General features: G+C 44.0%; 1 protein-coding gene across 1 annotated transcript in view; it reads left to right on the top strand.

Moving 5' to 3' along the window:
- LOC121290964 (glutamate receptor ionotropic, kainate 1-like) overlaps positions 1-17,275 on the top strand; it is a 384,058-nt gene that overhangs the window by 353,248 nt on the left and 13,535 nt on the right. Inside the window, exons 14-15 of the mRNA XM_041212040.1 lie at positions 2,296-2,521; positions 16,034-16,284. Coding sequence (XP_041067974.1) covers positions 2,296-2,521; positions 16,034-16,284 — 477 coding nt within the window. The remainder of the gene's footprint in view (positions 1-2,295; positions 2,522-16,033; positions 16,285-17,275) is intronic.

Genomic DNA, 17,275 nt, shown 5'->3' with positions numbered 1-17,275 from the left:
GAGACTTTGGAATTCTTTTCCTCAGAAGGTGGTTGAGGCAGAGCCCTTGAATATCTTTAAGGGAGAGGTAGATAGGTTCTTGATAAGCAAGGGGGTGAAAGGTTATCGGAAGTAGATAAGAATATGAGATTAAAATCAGATCAGCCATAATCTTATTGAATGGCAGAGCAGGCTTGAGAGGCCGAGTGATCTACTGCTGCTCCTAATTTGTATTTTCCTATGTACGTATGGACTCCATGTGCAGTCTCACCAAGGCTCTATAGAATTACAGCAAGACATCTTTACTCCTGTACTCAAATCTATCCTGTAATAAAGGACATCTTACCATTAACCTTCCTAACTGCCTGCTGCACCTGCATGTTAGCTTTCAGTGACTCAAGAACAAGGGCACCCAGTCCCAATCTCTCAACAATTAAGAAATACTCTGCATTTCTGTTTTTACTACTAAAATTTTTCCACATTATATCCCATCTGCTATGTTTTTGCTCACTCAACCTGTCTAAATCCACTTGATGAAGCCTCTTTGCATTCTCCTCACAACTCACATTCCCATTTAGTTTTGTGTCAACAACAAACTTGGAAATATTACATTTAGTCCCCACATCCGAATCATTGATATAGATTGTGAATAGCTGGGGACCAGCTTGCAGTACCCCATTAGTAACAGCCTGCCAACCTGAGAATCATCCATTTATTCCTACTCTCAGTTTTCTGTCCGCAACCACTTCTCAATCTGTGCCAGTATATTTCCCCCAATTTCATGTGCTCTAATTTTATGTACTAACCTTTTGCATAGGACCTTAATGAAAACCTTCAGAAAATCCAAATACGCCACATCCACCTGTTCCCTCTTACCTATTCTACTAGTTACATCCTCAAAAAACTCTTAACAGGTTTGTCAAACATGATTTCCCTTTCATAAATCCATGTTGGCTCTGCCTAATTCTACCATTATTTTCTAAGTATCCAGTTATCACATCCTTCACAACTGATTCTAATATTTCCCTCCTACTGATGTCAGGCTAACAGGTCTTTAGTTCCCTGTTTTCTCTCTCCTTCCTTTCTTAAATAGTGGGGTTACATTTGCTACCTTCCAACCTGCAGGAACCATTCCAGGATCTATAGAATTTTGAAAGTTGACCACTAATGTATCCATGATCTCTACAGCAACCTCTTTTAACACACTGGGATGTAGATCATCAGATCTAAAGGATTTATCAACTTTCAGTCCCATTAATTTCCCAGTACTAGTTTTTACTAATACTAATTTCATTCAGTTTCTCATTCTCACTAGTCCCTTGGTTGTCTAGTATCCCTGGGAGGTTTTTTGTATCTTCCTCCATGATGACAGGCGCAAAGTATTTGTTTAGTTTCTTAGCCATTTCCTTATTCCCCATTGTAAATTCTCCTCTCTCTGCATATAATGGGCTCACATTTGCCTATATTAATCTTTTCCTTTTTACATACTTATAGAAGCTTTTACAGTCCATTTTTTTGTTTCTTGCTAGAATACTTTAATATTCTGTTTTCCCTTTCTTTGTCTGTATATAAACTCACAATTCAGTGCAGTACTAAGGGAATGTTGTGCTCTCAGAGGTGCCATCATTTATTCCCCAGCAAACATCACTAAAATATGTTATCTGGTCATTATAGCATTGCTGTCCATTGGATATTCCTGTGCACAAATTGGTTGCTGTATCTCTTACATTACAACAGTGAGTACACTTCAGAATTGGTTGTAAAGTGCTTTGGGACACCCTGAGGTTGAGAGGCATTATATAAGTGCATGTGTCTCTTTTTTTCAGCAGGGATGAAGAACAATCAGTGAGTTGCTATGACGTGCTTTCTAGTAACGGCCTAGAGTGAGATAGTTGAAGTCCTGGGAACAGGTGGCTCAGTCTCCCTATTCACTATGATTGGTGCAGTCCTGGGCAACCAGAGGATAGTTTTAAAAAAATACAGTGGTTTGATATCATAGGGGAAGAAAATGCAAAATAAATCACCATCACCGACTTCAAGAAAACAGACAGGCTAATGCAAAGAAACCTGAGGCAATATATTTTGGGACAAAAATAAGGGAAAGTTACATATACTGAGTAGGATATCTGAGTTATTTAGGGATTTAGATACACAAACTTTTACGATTTGATTGTACATTTCTAAAGTTGGGTTGAAATAGTGTAGATATTTTGCATCTTTTGATGAAAGTGACACCAATAATGTAGAAAAAGGAGGTTCGGCTACTTTTATCCTATAGTAACACCTGACACATAAAGACTCCTTTGAATTTTACAGAAATCTAAGATTTCAACCTATGAGAAGATGTGGGCATTCATGAACAGTCGAAAACAGACAGCTTTACTGAAGAACAATGATGAGGGGATTCAGCGTGTGCTCACCACTGACTATGCTCTTCTGATGGAGTCAACTAGTATTGAATATGTTACTCAGCGAAACTGCAATCTGACCCAAATCGGTGGCCTCATTGACTCAAAGGGATATGGTGTTGGAACACCTATAGGTATAACAGTAATTTAATCTTTTAATTTTCACCCAGTTAAATGTATAGGTCAGAAGTACCATTATTTGGGACAGAGTTCACAGGGAAACACATATATCTGGCCATTTGTAGGAATCAGGCGGTAGATGCTTTCTCTACACTTATTTTGGGAATGGTGCAATACATTAGGCAGGGGGAATTAAAATGAGAAGAAGGGATCAACAGCCATTTAAATAGAGTAAATAAAATCCTTCCAAGTTGCGCTTTTGTTTGAAACCAGAAATTGCTCTTGGCCAAGCTGCTCTACTCAATAGAACGCAGCACCATTATGATGAATTCACGTCCATCGCTGAAGCCTTCCTGGCACAGTCTAAGTCACCAGCCCATAATTAGCTATAATTCTTGCAATAAGTTTTCAGTTCAGTGTGTGCAGGGTCTTCCTTTAGATCCATTGTACTATTCCTTTAATACCTGTCCTGAGTAACCTGCATTATCAACATGTGTTCCAGTCATTGCTTGTATCTCAAAAAATCTCCAGACCCCCATCTTTTATCCAACTTCTGCTTTTACTGCTCTATTTCTAACCTCAACTTCCCTTGACATGATTCTCCAAAGAGAATCAAATGTGGCTCAAAATTTTGGATTCTCATTTCATTGTCTTCCTTGCAAGTCCATGCCTCTTCATCATCCATGAGTGTAGCTAGAATCGTGGTATTCCAACAAAGGGAATTCGATGTTCACACTAAGGATACAATTTCCCAGACTTTCTTCAGTTAAATAAAGGGATTGAAAGCCTTCAGTATTTTGATCACAACATCCTTTGATATAGATTCAACTCAAAGTTCACTGTAAGATACATGGGGCGGAATTGTCCCAGATTTGCACTAAGTGCGGTATCGGCCGGGAAAAAGAATGTTTTACCCCCTGGCCACAATGGCGACTTCTCACGCTGTATCATCCCAAACCCGCCTCATTAAACATGCATTCTGGGGAAATGCACCGTTTTGATGGCAGACAGGCTCCAATTTGCCTGCCACACCATCACCTTGCCGCTTTATCACGCCAGGCGCCACATTTAAAGTGTAGTCACGCACACACCTCTCAGTGCTTCCAGCCCAGGGCTGCTGCAGAGGAGATATGACCCCGAAAGGCAAGAAGGCTGCAGCCCCCTGATTTAGTGATGCATCCCTCAAGTGCTTTTTGGATGCCTTGGAGGCCCATGGTATTGTCCTCTACCCCTGCTCTGGCTGCAGGAGGGGCAGCAACATTACCACTCTGGCTTGGTAGGCGATGGCAGTGGTGATCAGTGCCAATGCTACACAGAAGAGGTTGGCCATCCAATGCAGAAAAGGGATGAATTATCTCATCCATGCCACCAGGGTAAGGCAACCATCTCATCACTCTAAACTCACGAGTCCATCACACATTTTGTCACTCACTGCCAACTCAAGGGACATCACCACTCACTCTCTCACACACACCCTCACATCTCGAATCTAGCCTCATCTCCTCTGGAGACTGCCTCCTCAGTCCTCACCATTTTGAGGCCACTTGCACAGGTCAACCTGCGCTCGCATGCATACTCTGTGTTACTCCCCTTCCCCAGTACAGCCCTTGGCCTGCAGCCTCTTCACTTGCCTGAGGCCAGTTCTCCCCCTTACCCAAGCAAGCCCTAGCCCTGCAGCCATTGAAAAGCCACCCCTGCCTTACGGCTTGTCTGGTAAGTAGAGACCTGCCTGTGAGCCCCCCCCAAAAAGTATTGTGGTGCTGCCTGCGAAGCCTGGTGCTGATGACTGCGAGTGCTGTCCAAAGCAAGTGATATGCTGATGAGACACAGTATATATCATCTCAGGAAGTGATGCAATGTCTCATGATTTTGCTCTCTCTTGTAGACTTCATGGCAAGGAAGCTTACAGTAAGAGATGTTCCAATAAAGTTAACATCACCCTTACCTCAGAAGACTCTGTAAATGTTCTATGTTAGCACAATGAGATCTAAAAAATTATAGGATGGACTTGTCAGGGTCAGTCAGGTGGGACCCAGTGAGAGAGGGGAGAGGGAGGATCAAAGTGGAGGTCAGGTCATGGGGGCTTCAGCGGGTGTGACTCTTGTCGCAGGGTTGGGGTCCTCTGTGAGGCACAAGCTGTCCTAGGAAAAGCGTTCTGAGCCCACATGCCTGGCAGCCTGCCCACTTGGCATGCAGCCTCCCCACCGGTGGGATAAGGCCCTTAAGGGCCTCAATTGGCCTAGGCTTGGCCTTCCCCGTGCCAACTTAATTAGCAAGAGGCAAGAGACAGGAAGGTGACAGGCTGTCCACCCCATGCCTTCCCGCCCGAATAAATGCCCCCCACACAGCTCCCTGGGGGGGGAGAGGGGTATTAAATTTCAGTCCTGGTGAGGATGGTGCTTCTACTGATGGTCAGTCCATATTTTCTATTTCTCTTTGGAATTTTATTTTGAAACCTTTATGTTTATTGGTACTTTAATTGAAAGCATTGGGTAAAGTATGCAGTAAAATTGAATGCAGTTGCAAGTAAGCACAATGTTTTTCATTTTACTAATTGCTAAAAAGAACAGAATCAAAATTAGTGTCTAAATATATATATTTAACTGTCAACATTATGAATTATTTTACTGAACCTTCTCTCCTGGCATTGCTTGGAGAAAAATCCACATTGTTAGAACATCAATTTTCTTTAAGGTCAAATCACTCTGATTGTTTATAACTACTAATTATTTTTTTCCTGGTAGAACAATCTTCTTATGTGCAGTCCTCATTTTATATGATTTTTATAATGAAGTTCAGGATTAAAAGCATTAATGTCCAAGAGTTCACTGTGGCACTGCGATTGAAATTTCAGTCATAATTACGAGTGAAAATGGAGTTTAATTGCATAATTGCACTTCAGTCTTTTGTAATATGTATTGCTATTTATGAAAGGAATTATCATGTCCAGCTGCTCAAGAAAAATAACAAGGAGCTGAAACCGAGTTGTATCAGTAACAGTGTGCTGAGATGGTCATGAAATTACATGATTTGCTATTTGAACACTAACTAATTAATTTTAAATTTTTGTTAACTAAAATTATTATTTTATTTGCCTTTGTTAGATAACCGAGACAGAAATTGAATACAGATGGATTATGTAGTTGTTACTAATGTGGCACAGTGCAATTTTAATGCCTGGCTTTGGATAACTAATCTTAGAATGTGACCAAAGAATATTAAGACTTGACTTTCCATCCGAATGTTAAATGTCATCCATGACATTAAAATAGGCTGCACCGAAGGGTGAAGCCAACAAAAACAACTATCCTCCAAGATATCTGTGCTCCTGAACATTCCCGATTTTAATTGCAGCACCGTTGGTGGCCGAGCCTTCAGCTGCCTAGTTCCTAAGCTCTGGAATTCTTTCTCTAAACTTCTCCTTTAAGACGCTCCTTAAAACATACGCATTGGCCATCTACCTGAATATCGTTTTATGTAGCTCGGTGTCAAACTTGCTTCATAACTCTCCTGAGAAGCGCCTTGCAATGGTTTATTACATTAAAGGTGCTATATAAATTCAAGTTGTTATTGAAGGGCTAAATTGGTGAGGAAATCTCAAACATTGTGAATCAATTTGCTTCTACATTAGAAGATGGAACAGTTTCTCATGCTCACTGACCTACATTGGTTCCCAGTCAGGCAATGCTTCCATTTTGAAATTCTCATCCTTGTTTTCAAAACCCACCAGGGCCTCAACCCTCCTTATCTATGTAACCTCCTCCAGCCCTACAACCTTCTGAGATTTCAGCGTTTCTCTAGTTATGCCTTTTCAGCATCCCCAATTTTCAGCGCTCCACCACTGGCAGCATTTGCCTCGACCCTCCCTAAGGCTCCCTAGGCTCTTGAATTCCCTCCCTAAACTTCTCTACCTCTTGTTCCTCCTTTAAGGCGTGCCTTAAAATTTAACTCTTTGGCCAAATGTTTGGTCATTTGTCCTAATATCTCCTTATGTGGGTCAGTGTTAAATTTTATTTAGTAATGCTCATATGAAACACCTTTAGACTAGTTCTAATAAAGGGGCTATGTATATGCAAGTTGATATTGTTGTTCTGATCTAATCCAACGTTGTGATTCCTGGTGCCTATGAATTTCCCAATTTTTCTGCCATCTTGGTTTACAGCCAAAATGAAATTTATTTTTTGCCTAACCCAGACTTCTGAGCCAATGCTTATTCCTCTATTGATTTCAAATTCTTCCAATCCCTCTCTACCTCTATCCTCTACCAAAAGCTGAGGGCTCTCCACTTCTTCCTTGAATGGTGGCCTAAACAATCCTCCTCCACCACCATCACCCTCCTCCATCTGGCTGAACTTCTTGTCTCCTTGAACAATTTCTCCATTAACTTGTCTCATTCCTTCCAAATGAAAGGTGTGGCACCCGCATGGGTTATGCCTGGCTCGTTATGGGGTAGGTGGAACATTCCTTGTTCCGGTTCTACTCAGGCCCCCTCCCACAACTCTTTCATTGGTACCAATGACTATATTGGTGCCTCTTCCTGATCTCGTCTGGATTTGGAAAAATTCATCAATTTGACTTCTAAATTCCATCCCTCCATCACCTTCACATGGTCCATCTCTGACACTTCCCTTCCCTTCCTTGACTTCTCTGTCCCTATTTCCAGTGATAGACTGTCCACCACTATTCATTACAAGCCCACCGACTCCCATAGCTACCTCAATTACGCCCCCTCACACCCTGCTTCCTGTATGGACTCCATCCAATTCTCCCAGTTTCTCTGTCTCTGTCGCATCTGTTCCAATGATGCTACCTTCCACAATGGTGCTACTGACGTGTCTTCCTTTTCCCTGGGCCAAGGTTTCCCCCAATTGTGGTTGAGAAGGCCCTCAACCATGTCTGACCTATTTCCCGCCTTTCTGTCCTCACCCCTTCTGCCCTCTCTCAGAACCATGATAAGGTCCCCCTTGTCCTCACTTTCCACCCCACCAGCCTCCGTATTCAAAGGAGCATCCACCGCCATTTCTGCCAACTCCAGCATGATGCCACCACCAAACACATCTTCCCTTCACACCCACCACCCCACCCCCCGTCAGCATTCCATAGGGACCGTTGCCTCCGTAACATCCTGGTCCACTCGTGCAACACCCCCAACACCTCATCTCCTTCACACGGCACCTTCCCATGCAATCACAGCAGATGTATCACCTGCCCCCATACCTCCTCTCTCCTCACTGTCCAAGGCCCCAAACACTCCTTTCAGGTGAAGCAGCAATTCACTTGCATTTCTTTCAATTTAGTCTGCTTCATTCGCTGCTCACAATGTGGTCTCCTCTACATTGGGGAGACTAAACGCAGACTGGAGTGACCGCTTTGCGGAACATCTTTGCCATCCTTATCCCCAGAGATGGGAGAAGGCGGCCACCGCACCTCACCAAGAGGGCATGGGAGGAGGTGGCAGCCCCAGTGAGCAGCCATGACATTGTGCGGTGCAGCTAGGTGCAGTGCCGGAAGCGCTTCAATGACCTGTTGCGCTCAGGAAGGATGAGCTCCATGTTGGCCTGGGTCAGTGTGTTCAATTGTTTTGGGCTGGCCAATCCCTGTGGAGCTCAGAGGTGCTAGAGTCTGAGTGCCAACTGTCAATCATGCTAGCACCAAGGGTCTGAGCCCTGGCTGCTTGGACTGATTGCCTTGTGGCTCAAGGGCCACAACTCGGATGTGCCCTGCAAGGTGCTCCTCAGCTGGGGTTGGCCAGGCTTCAATGGCACTGCAGGTACAGAGTGCACTAATCAATGCTCCTCTGTCCTTTCAGGAGAAGACATCCCATCAATATTGACGGAGGACCCCCACACCTCCTCATCCTCTCCCACTATCAGCAGGAGGCCTTGGAGCTCAAGAGGCGCCATGCACCTCAGTCAACCGGCCACAGTGAAGTTGGGGTGTTAAACGAAGGTAACAGTGCAGTGCACAGAGGTGAGAATTTCACCTTGTGCAACCATTCTAGTGTAGCCTCGAACCTGGAGTCCTCATTGATCATTGAAAGATGAGGGCACCATAATGCAGATCTCCATTGTCTCACCAAGGTGCCTGGCATGCACAGTGACAGTGTGATGACTTAAGCTAATGACATGTCCTTCTTCTCCCTTTAGGTTCACCAACAAATGTTCGCTCTCCGGACCCTGAAGGGCCACCCCTGACACCAGAGGAGCACCATACTCCCCAAGTACTTGCATCACACCTACTCTCTGAAGCAGGCACCAGCGCAGATACCAGCATTAGTTCGGCAGATAGTATCTCGGTGCACGTTGGTGAGGGCACTTCACACTCACTTGAGGTGCAGACGAAGGCAGAGAGTGCCCAGGGCACCAGCAGTTGGAGGACTGCTGGGGATCAGGATGATGCTCAGTCGAAGGCTGATGATGGACCTTTGGAGTCATCCATTAGGCAGCAGATGTGTACTGGGGTGTGTGGAAAGATCTGGCACAGATCCAAGTGGGCATGTGTGTCATGGTGCCCGTTGTGGTGGAGTCCATATGGAGCATGAGCACTGCATTGACACTCATAGCTGAGAATGATGCCTCCTCCACGGAGAGAGTGGCGACTCTCATGCAGAGGCTGCTTCAGGAACAGAATCAGGGGTTCCTGGGGTTGTGATCGGACCTGCAATCACTCACACAGGCAATGACCTCAGCTGGTCAGTGTCAGTGTGGGAGATGGATGAGGCACCCAGTATCCCAGCTAGGTGCCCGTCCATCAATGATGAGCAGGGAGGTCCAGAGCGACCTCACATTGGCGCACAAGCTGCTTGTCGTCTCTGCCGGCTCCTCTCAGGGTACTCTGGGTGATGACAGCAGGTCCTCCGCCCCTCTGCCAGTGACCGTGGGATCCGATGAGGCTGTGGCAACTGGGGAGATGCCAGCTGTGGCACTGGCCGCTCCGTCCCAGGCAGGGCCAGCACAGGCTCCACTGGCCAGAGGACCGCCGCCAAGGTCAAGAAGGTCAACAGGACAGCAGAGTCAGCATGCTGCATCCAATGCTGGTGCCAGTGACGGGGGAGCACCTAGATGTAGCACCTGTAAGCATAAGTTTAAAGCATCTTTAGTACAAGAGGGACAGGTGACGGGTAATGTTTTGTTCCCCCATTTTTTTTAAATCGTATGACTACCAACACCTCTATTTTTCTGTTCAAGACAATGTGAGTTCCAACATAAAATTAAATTTACTTTTGTTATTGGCCTGAGTATGCTTCACTTATTTTATAGGTGTAGGGTAGGCCAGTATGTAATGTAAGACATGGGTGGCTTGAACCTTTATTGCACAGGCGGATCAAGGAAAAGGTCATTTCTGTGATCCACGATGGAGGTGGCAGACCTGGCATCAGATGGTAGTTCTTATTTGACAGCCTAGCTGAAGGAACATTGGATCAAGGCTTCCCTGGTGTACCTGCCTCCCTGGAGGTTACCGAGGTCTGGCTCCACGTTCACATTATTCTCCTCACTGTGCTCCTCTTCTGACTCATTACTGGATTCATCCTCTGTGACCTGTGGACCTGTGTCAAGATCCTCTTCCTCCAGTGGGTCCCCCCTTGCCAGTGCCAGATTGTAGAGAGCGCAGCATGTGACCACTATCAGTGACATCTGCTCTGGGGGCTATTGTAGTGCTCCCCCTGAACAGTCCAGGCATCAGAAGCACACCTTAAGAAGACCTATATTTCTTTCTACCACTGCCCTTGTGGGGGCATGACGCTGATTCTAATGCTGCTCTGCCTCTGTTCTTGGATGGCGGAGAGGCGTCATGAGCCACCTTTTCAAGGGATAGCTCTAGTCACCCAGCAGCCATCCATCCAGTCGGGCAGGAGCGCTGAAAAGCCTCGGCACCTGGGAGTGTCTCAGGATGTAAGCGCGTGGGACCTGTCAGGATACCTTGCACAGACTTGCAGAATCTGCATCCTGTGATCACACACTATCTGCACGTTCATGGAATCCCTTCCTATTGATGAAGGCACCAGACTCACCTGCTGGTGCCTTGATGGCCACATGTGTACAGTCGACTGCACCCTAGATGCGGGGGAACCCAACAATCGCTGAAAAGCCTCTGGCTTGCTCAGACTGGCTGGCCTCATCCATACAGAAATGAAGGAAAGTCAATACCCACCTGAACAGAGCTTCTGTCATCAGCTTGATGCAACTGTGGACAGCTGATTGGAGCACTCCACACAGAATCCCTACTAACCCCTGGAAAGAGCAGGAGGCATAGAAGTTAAGGGCCACTGTGACCTCTAGAGCCATTGACACGGGGTGTCCACCCACACAGTGGGAGTTGATCTCAGGCCTTATCATCTGGCAAATGGAGATCACAGTATCCCTTGAGAGGCGGAGCCTCCTTCAGCCTTGCACCTCAAACATACTAAGATAGCTGCATCGCCGCCAGTAAACCCTGGCAGCAGGATGGTGGTGTCTTCTGTGGCCCCTTCCGCCTTGGACTTCCTGATGGTCCTGCAACCCTTGTGCCTGCGCCTCTCCTCCCACAGGTCCCTCCCCTGGAAGCTGCATTGGGGCACCTGGCCTCCTCCCCCTTCTGCCCCTCTCTTTCTCCTCAGAGGAGGTGCCTCCAGCGGAGACCACACTCCCCATTACCAGGGTAAGGAAAGGCTGTCTGATGCTTGGAAGAGCCCACACGGTCTGAATCCTCAGGGGGCCTGGAAGACACCAATTAGTCCAGAAATGAAGCCTGGAAATGCTAAGAATGAAGCCCCAAACACAGATTAACATGACAAGTCTCAGTAAGCTAGTAGCAAGTTGTCTCCAAAACTCCTCACTACTCACATTGACAATGCTGCTTACCCTTCTTATCCTGCCCTTGGATGAGGTTTTGCAAATTGTGGCTTACCCGCCTGCCCATTCTGCCCGTGCGACAAGTGAAAACCCACATTGGCGACGTTAAATCACCATCAGTTGTGTTGTCAAGGGCTTTAATTGGCCTGTTAATTGATGGTGGGCATGACTCCAACTCCAGCATGCTTCTGCCAAGCAAAATATTGCACGAGTGCGCGATGATGTCGGGCCTTCACCCAACATCATTGCACATTACTTTTACACTTGAGCAGGTCGGGCTCAGCGAAAAATGCTGCTGTAAGTGTCACCCACAGGGACCATCAGTAAAATATGGCTGCGCTCCCCAAAATTTTCTCTCTGCTCGATTTAATTTTAATGATAGGAATATTGTGGGAAGCGCGCCCGCAATTTCCAAATACATGCTTCAGAGATGGAGGCTGTAAGCTACAACTGCACATTTTCCATTTTCCCTCTGACCTTGGTTAAAGTACTTCCCAAATGCTTCACATAAATTCAGCCCAATTTTCTAGATATTTGTTTATTTAAATGTAGTTCATCCTTACTATACTCTGGAGCCAGCATTGTCACACATTTCTTAGTCCTACTTTCTGCATTAATGTTCTTTAGTGCCCTAGAACACAAGTAGGTAAAGGAAGTCATCCATAAACATGAGCAGAAGAGCTATTTTCTGCCTCAGTGGAAAACCAAAGGTATTGCCTGGCAAAATTAAGATCTATAGCACCCATTTTTTTGACACTACAAGTGTTCTTAAAGATCCAAAATGCACGTGCACACTTCTGCAGTGAGTCACAATAGACACCATATTGGTAAAGGTGTTAGGACGTGGTGAGCGTCTGCCAGTTGTATGCAGAATAACCAGGCCATGATGGCATTCAGCATGTAATGCTGATTTCATGTAGGTGCTGCCTTTTGTTTCTCAACTCTCCAGCTAACACCCTGTCTTAATCATTCATGGCTGAATGGCTCTATTTAAAGGAATTATCAACTAATCACTTGGCATATCACAACTTGAATATTGCTGAAAAGAGATACATGATGCCAGAGCTTTGCATCTTGCATTCATCGGGCAAACACAAGAATGCCAAATTTCAAAGAATTACAACATTTTATGCTACAGGAGAAAAGTGTGCTAGTTGGTTAGTGAGCCAACTCTGACCAGTGTTGTCACAGAGAAAGCAATAGGGAACTATAGGCTTCCCAAGCTCCTGGGTAATTTAAAAAAATCACAAGGCTTGAACATATTCCTTTTATTTGCAGAGAATGGGTCCTTGAGTATGAATGTATGCCTATCAAGCGTAAATGAGCCACATTACAAGCTCGACTAATTATCTTACATTGATGATTAGTGTAACTATTGGCGCAATTAGGGTTGTTCAGCAAGTGCTGCCCAATCACAGAATCAGACCTAACAGTAGACATTTTACAGCAGATGCCAGTAGAGTTGATTTGACAACAAATCAGCATCTTTTGTCCTGTAACTTAAATATTGATGTGATTGTTTGGAATTTGGCAATCATATGTTTGTCCTGATGAGTGCAAAATGAAAATCTTCAGCAACATGTCTCTCTCTTCAACAATATTCATCAACTACTTACTTAGTTGCTGATTGATTTCAATTGACTGTTGCTACAATTGTACAAGTGTTTGGCGCTTTCTGAAGTCCTTTAAAGTTGCTAAACTATACAGGGAATGTTGAGGCAGATGCTAGGGACTTTGTCCTGACTTCTAGGTTTCTGCACAAACCAATTGCTCCCAGGCATTGGGACTATGGTAGGCATTTCCCTTGAAAGTTAGCATGAAAATGAAAATGAACAAAGGGCATGCAGAGCAGGGAAAGCTACTTTCAGAGAGGAGAGGAGGGGAGACAAGTTCTCAGCAGGAGGCCATATCAGCCCAGGATTTTCAGGGAGTAATCTCAGTGAGAAACAATATGAGAGATGACTGCACTTCAGTCATCCAATAAGGACATCTCACTGAAATCTGGCACCTGCTACAGCCACAAATATCATGTAGCAGCACAGTTTTTGTTGCATGCATGCTGTCCATGAGTGTGTTAATTGTTTGCTAGGAGTTATAAACCACGTCATCAGATTAAGTCCTTGACACCCAGTAGCTGCCCATAAAGACCGCACTACCAGCATCTGTGAAGGTGATGGTGGCAATAAACTTTTATATGCCTGCCTCCTTCCAAGCTGGAACTAGAGATTTGTGCAGAATCTTGCAGTTTACCATTCACTGATGCATAAGGAAATTCACAGATGCTTTCTAGTCAAAGAGAGCTACATTTCATTTTCTCTTGCCAGAGATGCTGGCAGAATGAACACTTTGTGAGGGTGGCAAAATACCCCATAGTGCAAGGTGTCATTGACTGCATTACTTCGCATGCATTGCATGTCAACTCTGAGATGTACCACAACCAGAAGAGATTCCACACCCTCAATGTGCAGCTGGTGTGTGACCATACACAGCATTTCATGAAGGTCATGTATCCTGGTAACAGTCATGATTCCTTCATTCTACGGCAGTAATCTGTGCTTTCTGCATTTGAGCCCCAAGGGCAAACTAATGGGCAGCTACTGGATAACAAAGATTATTTGGTGATGGCATTGTTTATGAATCCCATGCACCATTAACATACTCGTGGGCATCATGTATGTAATTAAAACCATGCTGCTACATGACAAAATATGTCATAAGACCCTCATTTATTAGTAAGCACCCGCACTCCTCCCCACCCCCCCCCCCACCCCCCCGGCACTAATTTTGGGAATCACTGATCACCTAAGCTGAGCCCACCCGAAAATTGCAATGGAAAGGCAACCAGTGATAAATCACTGATTTATTTCCAATTTTCATCTTGCTTCCCATTCACAATTCTTAATCTAAGGTGAAGGAGCGGGCGGGGGGTGGGGGGGGGGTTGGAATTGGTCCCATGCTGTTTAGTTAAAAGAAGTTACATTAATAGGAAAAGCAAAATACAGTTATTTAATAAAAAAGAGAATGAGGAAGGGAGGAATGACCATTCATTCACCATTCATGATTACTAGCCTCTGCAAGATATATTTTCTATCAGTGGAAAAATATCCAATCAGAATTAGGCTACAATAATTGAGAATTAACACTTTATATTAAGGAGATTTCTCAGTGGTGAGCTGCAAGACCTGCTCCAATTTGGCCAATTTGCATAATTAAAGGCACTAACATGGGCCATTTTATGCGGCAGCTCAGCAGTTTGCCAATGGCGAGCACCCTCCAACCCTTCCCCCACAACCTGTGGGGAGGCTGTTTGCTTCATGGAGAGACCCTCCCTACAGCAGCCCAGGCATGAATTGCAGCCCCTGCAGCCCCAACAAAACCTCCCTTTGTCTCCTCTCTCTTCTGTCCTGCCGGACCTACTGCCCTTGCCCCTATAAAGTTTAATTTGTACTACTTATCTGAGGGTGCCCCATTTTGAGTGCTCACCTCTCCAATGGTGTTACTGAGGTGTCAGAGCTGTTGGGTTTGGCTGGCATCAGGAGAAGATAATTATGGATGAATACGTTTAATTGGTCCATCTTAATTCATTCATCCAAAGAGTTCCTACACTCTGCCATTTCATCATCTAACTGTTTCTTAAAAGATTCCACAGATTTTGCTACCTTTATTCGAAGTCAATTCCAAGTGGTAATCCGTCATGGTGTGAGGAATTTCCTAACGTCAGTGCCAAGCTTTACCTTCTACTATTTTGAATCTTTTCTCTCTTGACCTACTTTCACAGTTTGAAGTAAGATTCCAGATTCACCTTTTCCATTGCATCAACAACCTCGATAAGGTCACCTCTTAGATGCTTCCTTTCCCGGCTGAAAAGCCAAAGAACCTTTTATCTTTCCTCGTTGTTCGGCCCTTTGATACCAGCGATCAGCCTCATGGTCATTCTTCACACCACCTACAACGCTTGTAGACACAAGGGTGGCATTCATAGTGCTCTGGTCAGATCACATTTTGAAAACTTGAGCACTATACAATTTGGCCACAGCTAAATTCTAATTTATATTTTACTCTTTCTTGTAGAGTGCCAAGTTCTATTGGCTTTGGTGATGGCCACTGAGCAGTTTTTCAACATGTTAAACATCGATTCTAATGTGAGGCCACAGCCAATTCAAGCTTTTGTACTTGGATACTTTACAATTCTTTGCATTAAATTTCATATGATCTGCTTCTCTTCAAACAAGGATTATTCTTTTTAAATATGCTCTAAAATTAATCTCCTTGAATAAGTTAGAGGGAGTCTGTGCAAAGACTAGATTTTGGATGAATTCCCAGCAATCTGAATCATTAATTCAACTTTTATTTAGGCCCAATTTTTGTAAATTTGCCAATTTATTCAATTTTTAGGAGCTGTAAACTATCTATTTCAGTGATCACTATTGGGTCCCCTACTGTTCCCAATTTACAAAAATAATTTGAATTCGTAAACTCCAGGCACAGTGCTCAAATTGTGCAGGTGATACCAAACTAGGAGGGGCAGTAGATTCAGAGGCAACAGTTCAGAAAGTGCAGAAAAGAAGAACATGTCAAGGGACAGAACAATTAAGAATAATTGTCTAAACTATCGAGAAATTTAATTTTTCTGAACCAAATAATGTTCCATTTTTACTTTGCTGCTTCTGGTGGTCTTTGTGTTTGTTCTTTTAGGGTCTCCATACAGGGATAAAATCACAATAGCTATCCTGCAGCTTCAGGAGGAAGGAAAACTGCACATGATGAAAGAGAAATGGTGGCGTGGAAATGGCTGCCCAGAAGAAGATAACAAAGAAGCAAGCGCCCTTGGTGTTGAAAACATAGGAGGGATATTTATCGTGCTTGCTGCAGGGCTAGTTCTCTCAGTCTTTGTAGCCATTGGTGAATTTGTATATAAATCCAGAAGAAACAGCGATGTTGAACAGGTACGTTGGTGCTTTTGAATGGTACAATGTGAACGATGCAATTAACCACAACTGCTGTGGAGCCTGTTGATAAGTAGAGCCAATTTTAAACTCAATGCAAGGTAGAGATTTGGCTCCGACTGTTGGTAGTTTTCTAAAATAATCAAAGGTAACAGCAGAAAGAACTGAAACTGGAAAGTAACCACATAAAATGACAACCTAAGATAAAAGCAAAAAACTGCGGATGCTGGAAATTCAAAACAAAAATAAAAGTACCTGGAAAAAGGTCTGCAGGTCTGGCAGCATCTGCGGAGAGGAACACAGTTAACGTTTCGAGTCCGTATGACTCTTCACGGACATGAAACCTTAACTGTGTTTCTCTCCACAGATGCTGCCAGACCTGCTGAGTTTTTCCAGGTATTTCTATTTTTATAAAATGACAACCTAATGGCCTTGCTAGAAGATCTTACAATACAGAATAAAGGAGTGCTACAGACATTTTACCTGCAATCTATTCATCAGGCTAAACCCATTCACAGGTCTGATGTGAAAAGGAGTTTGCATATCAATGAAAATTGAAGTAAATTGATGCACCTTAGCTTATAATGGCATTTCAAATCGCCATTATTATGATCAAATTAGTAGAAACTAGCTTGGTTTGCAAATATATAGGTAAGTTATGAGGTGGAATAATAGAATAAGAAATTTAATTTTATTGTACTTAATATGGTATTTTTATATAAAATACAGTAATGTTAATTTTTGGATTAGTTGCAGGATTTTGTAAAGCTAGGCTGCTCTGAAATAGTTTTTACTCAGCGAAAGGAAACAAATAAATTTCAATAACCCCACTCTTTGTGGAAAGCAGTGGAAAATACTACTGTTTCTTTTACATTTTTTAAAATTTAAATTGTTAAATCATCTTGAGTTTTTTAACATTAACCTGTGCATTTATTTTTACACATTTTTCTTTCGTAAATGTTCATAAGTTTCAGGACTTGGCTTCCTGTCG

This window comes from Carcharodon carcharias, chromosome 18 (assembly GCF_017639515.1).
Source record: "Carcharodon carcharias isolate sCarCar2 chromosome 18, sCarCar2.pri, whole genome shotgun sequence".
Lineage (NCBI taxonomy): Eukaryota > Metazoa > Chordata > Chondrichthyes > Lamniformes > Lamnidae > Carcharodon > Carcharodon carcharias.
Note: the sequence above shows the minus strand (reverse complement) of the source record. Positions and strands in the feature narration are given on the sequence as shown.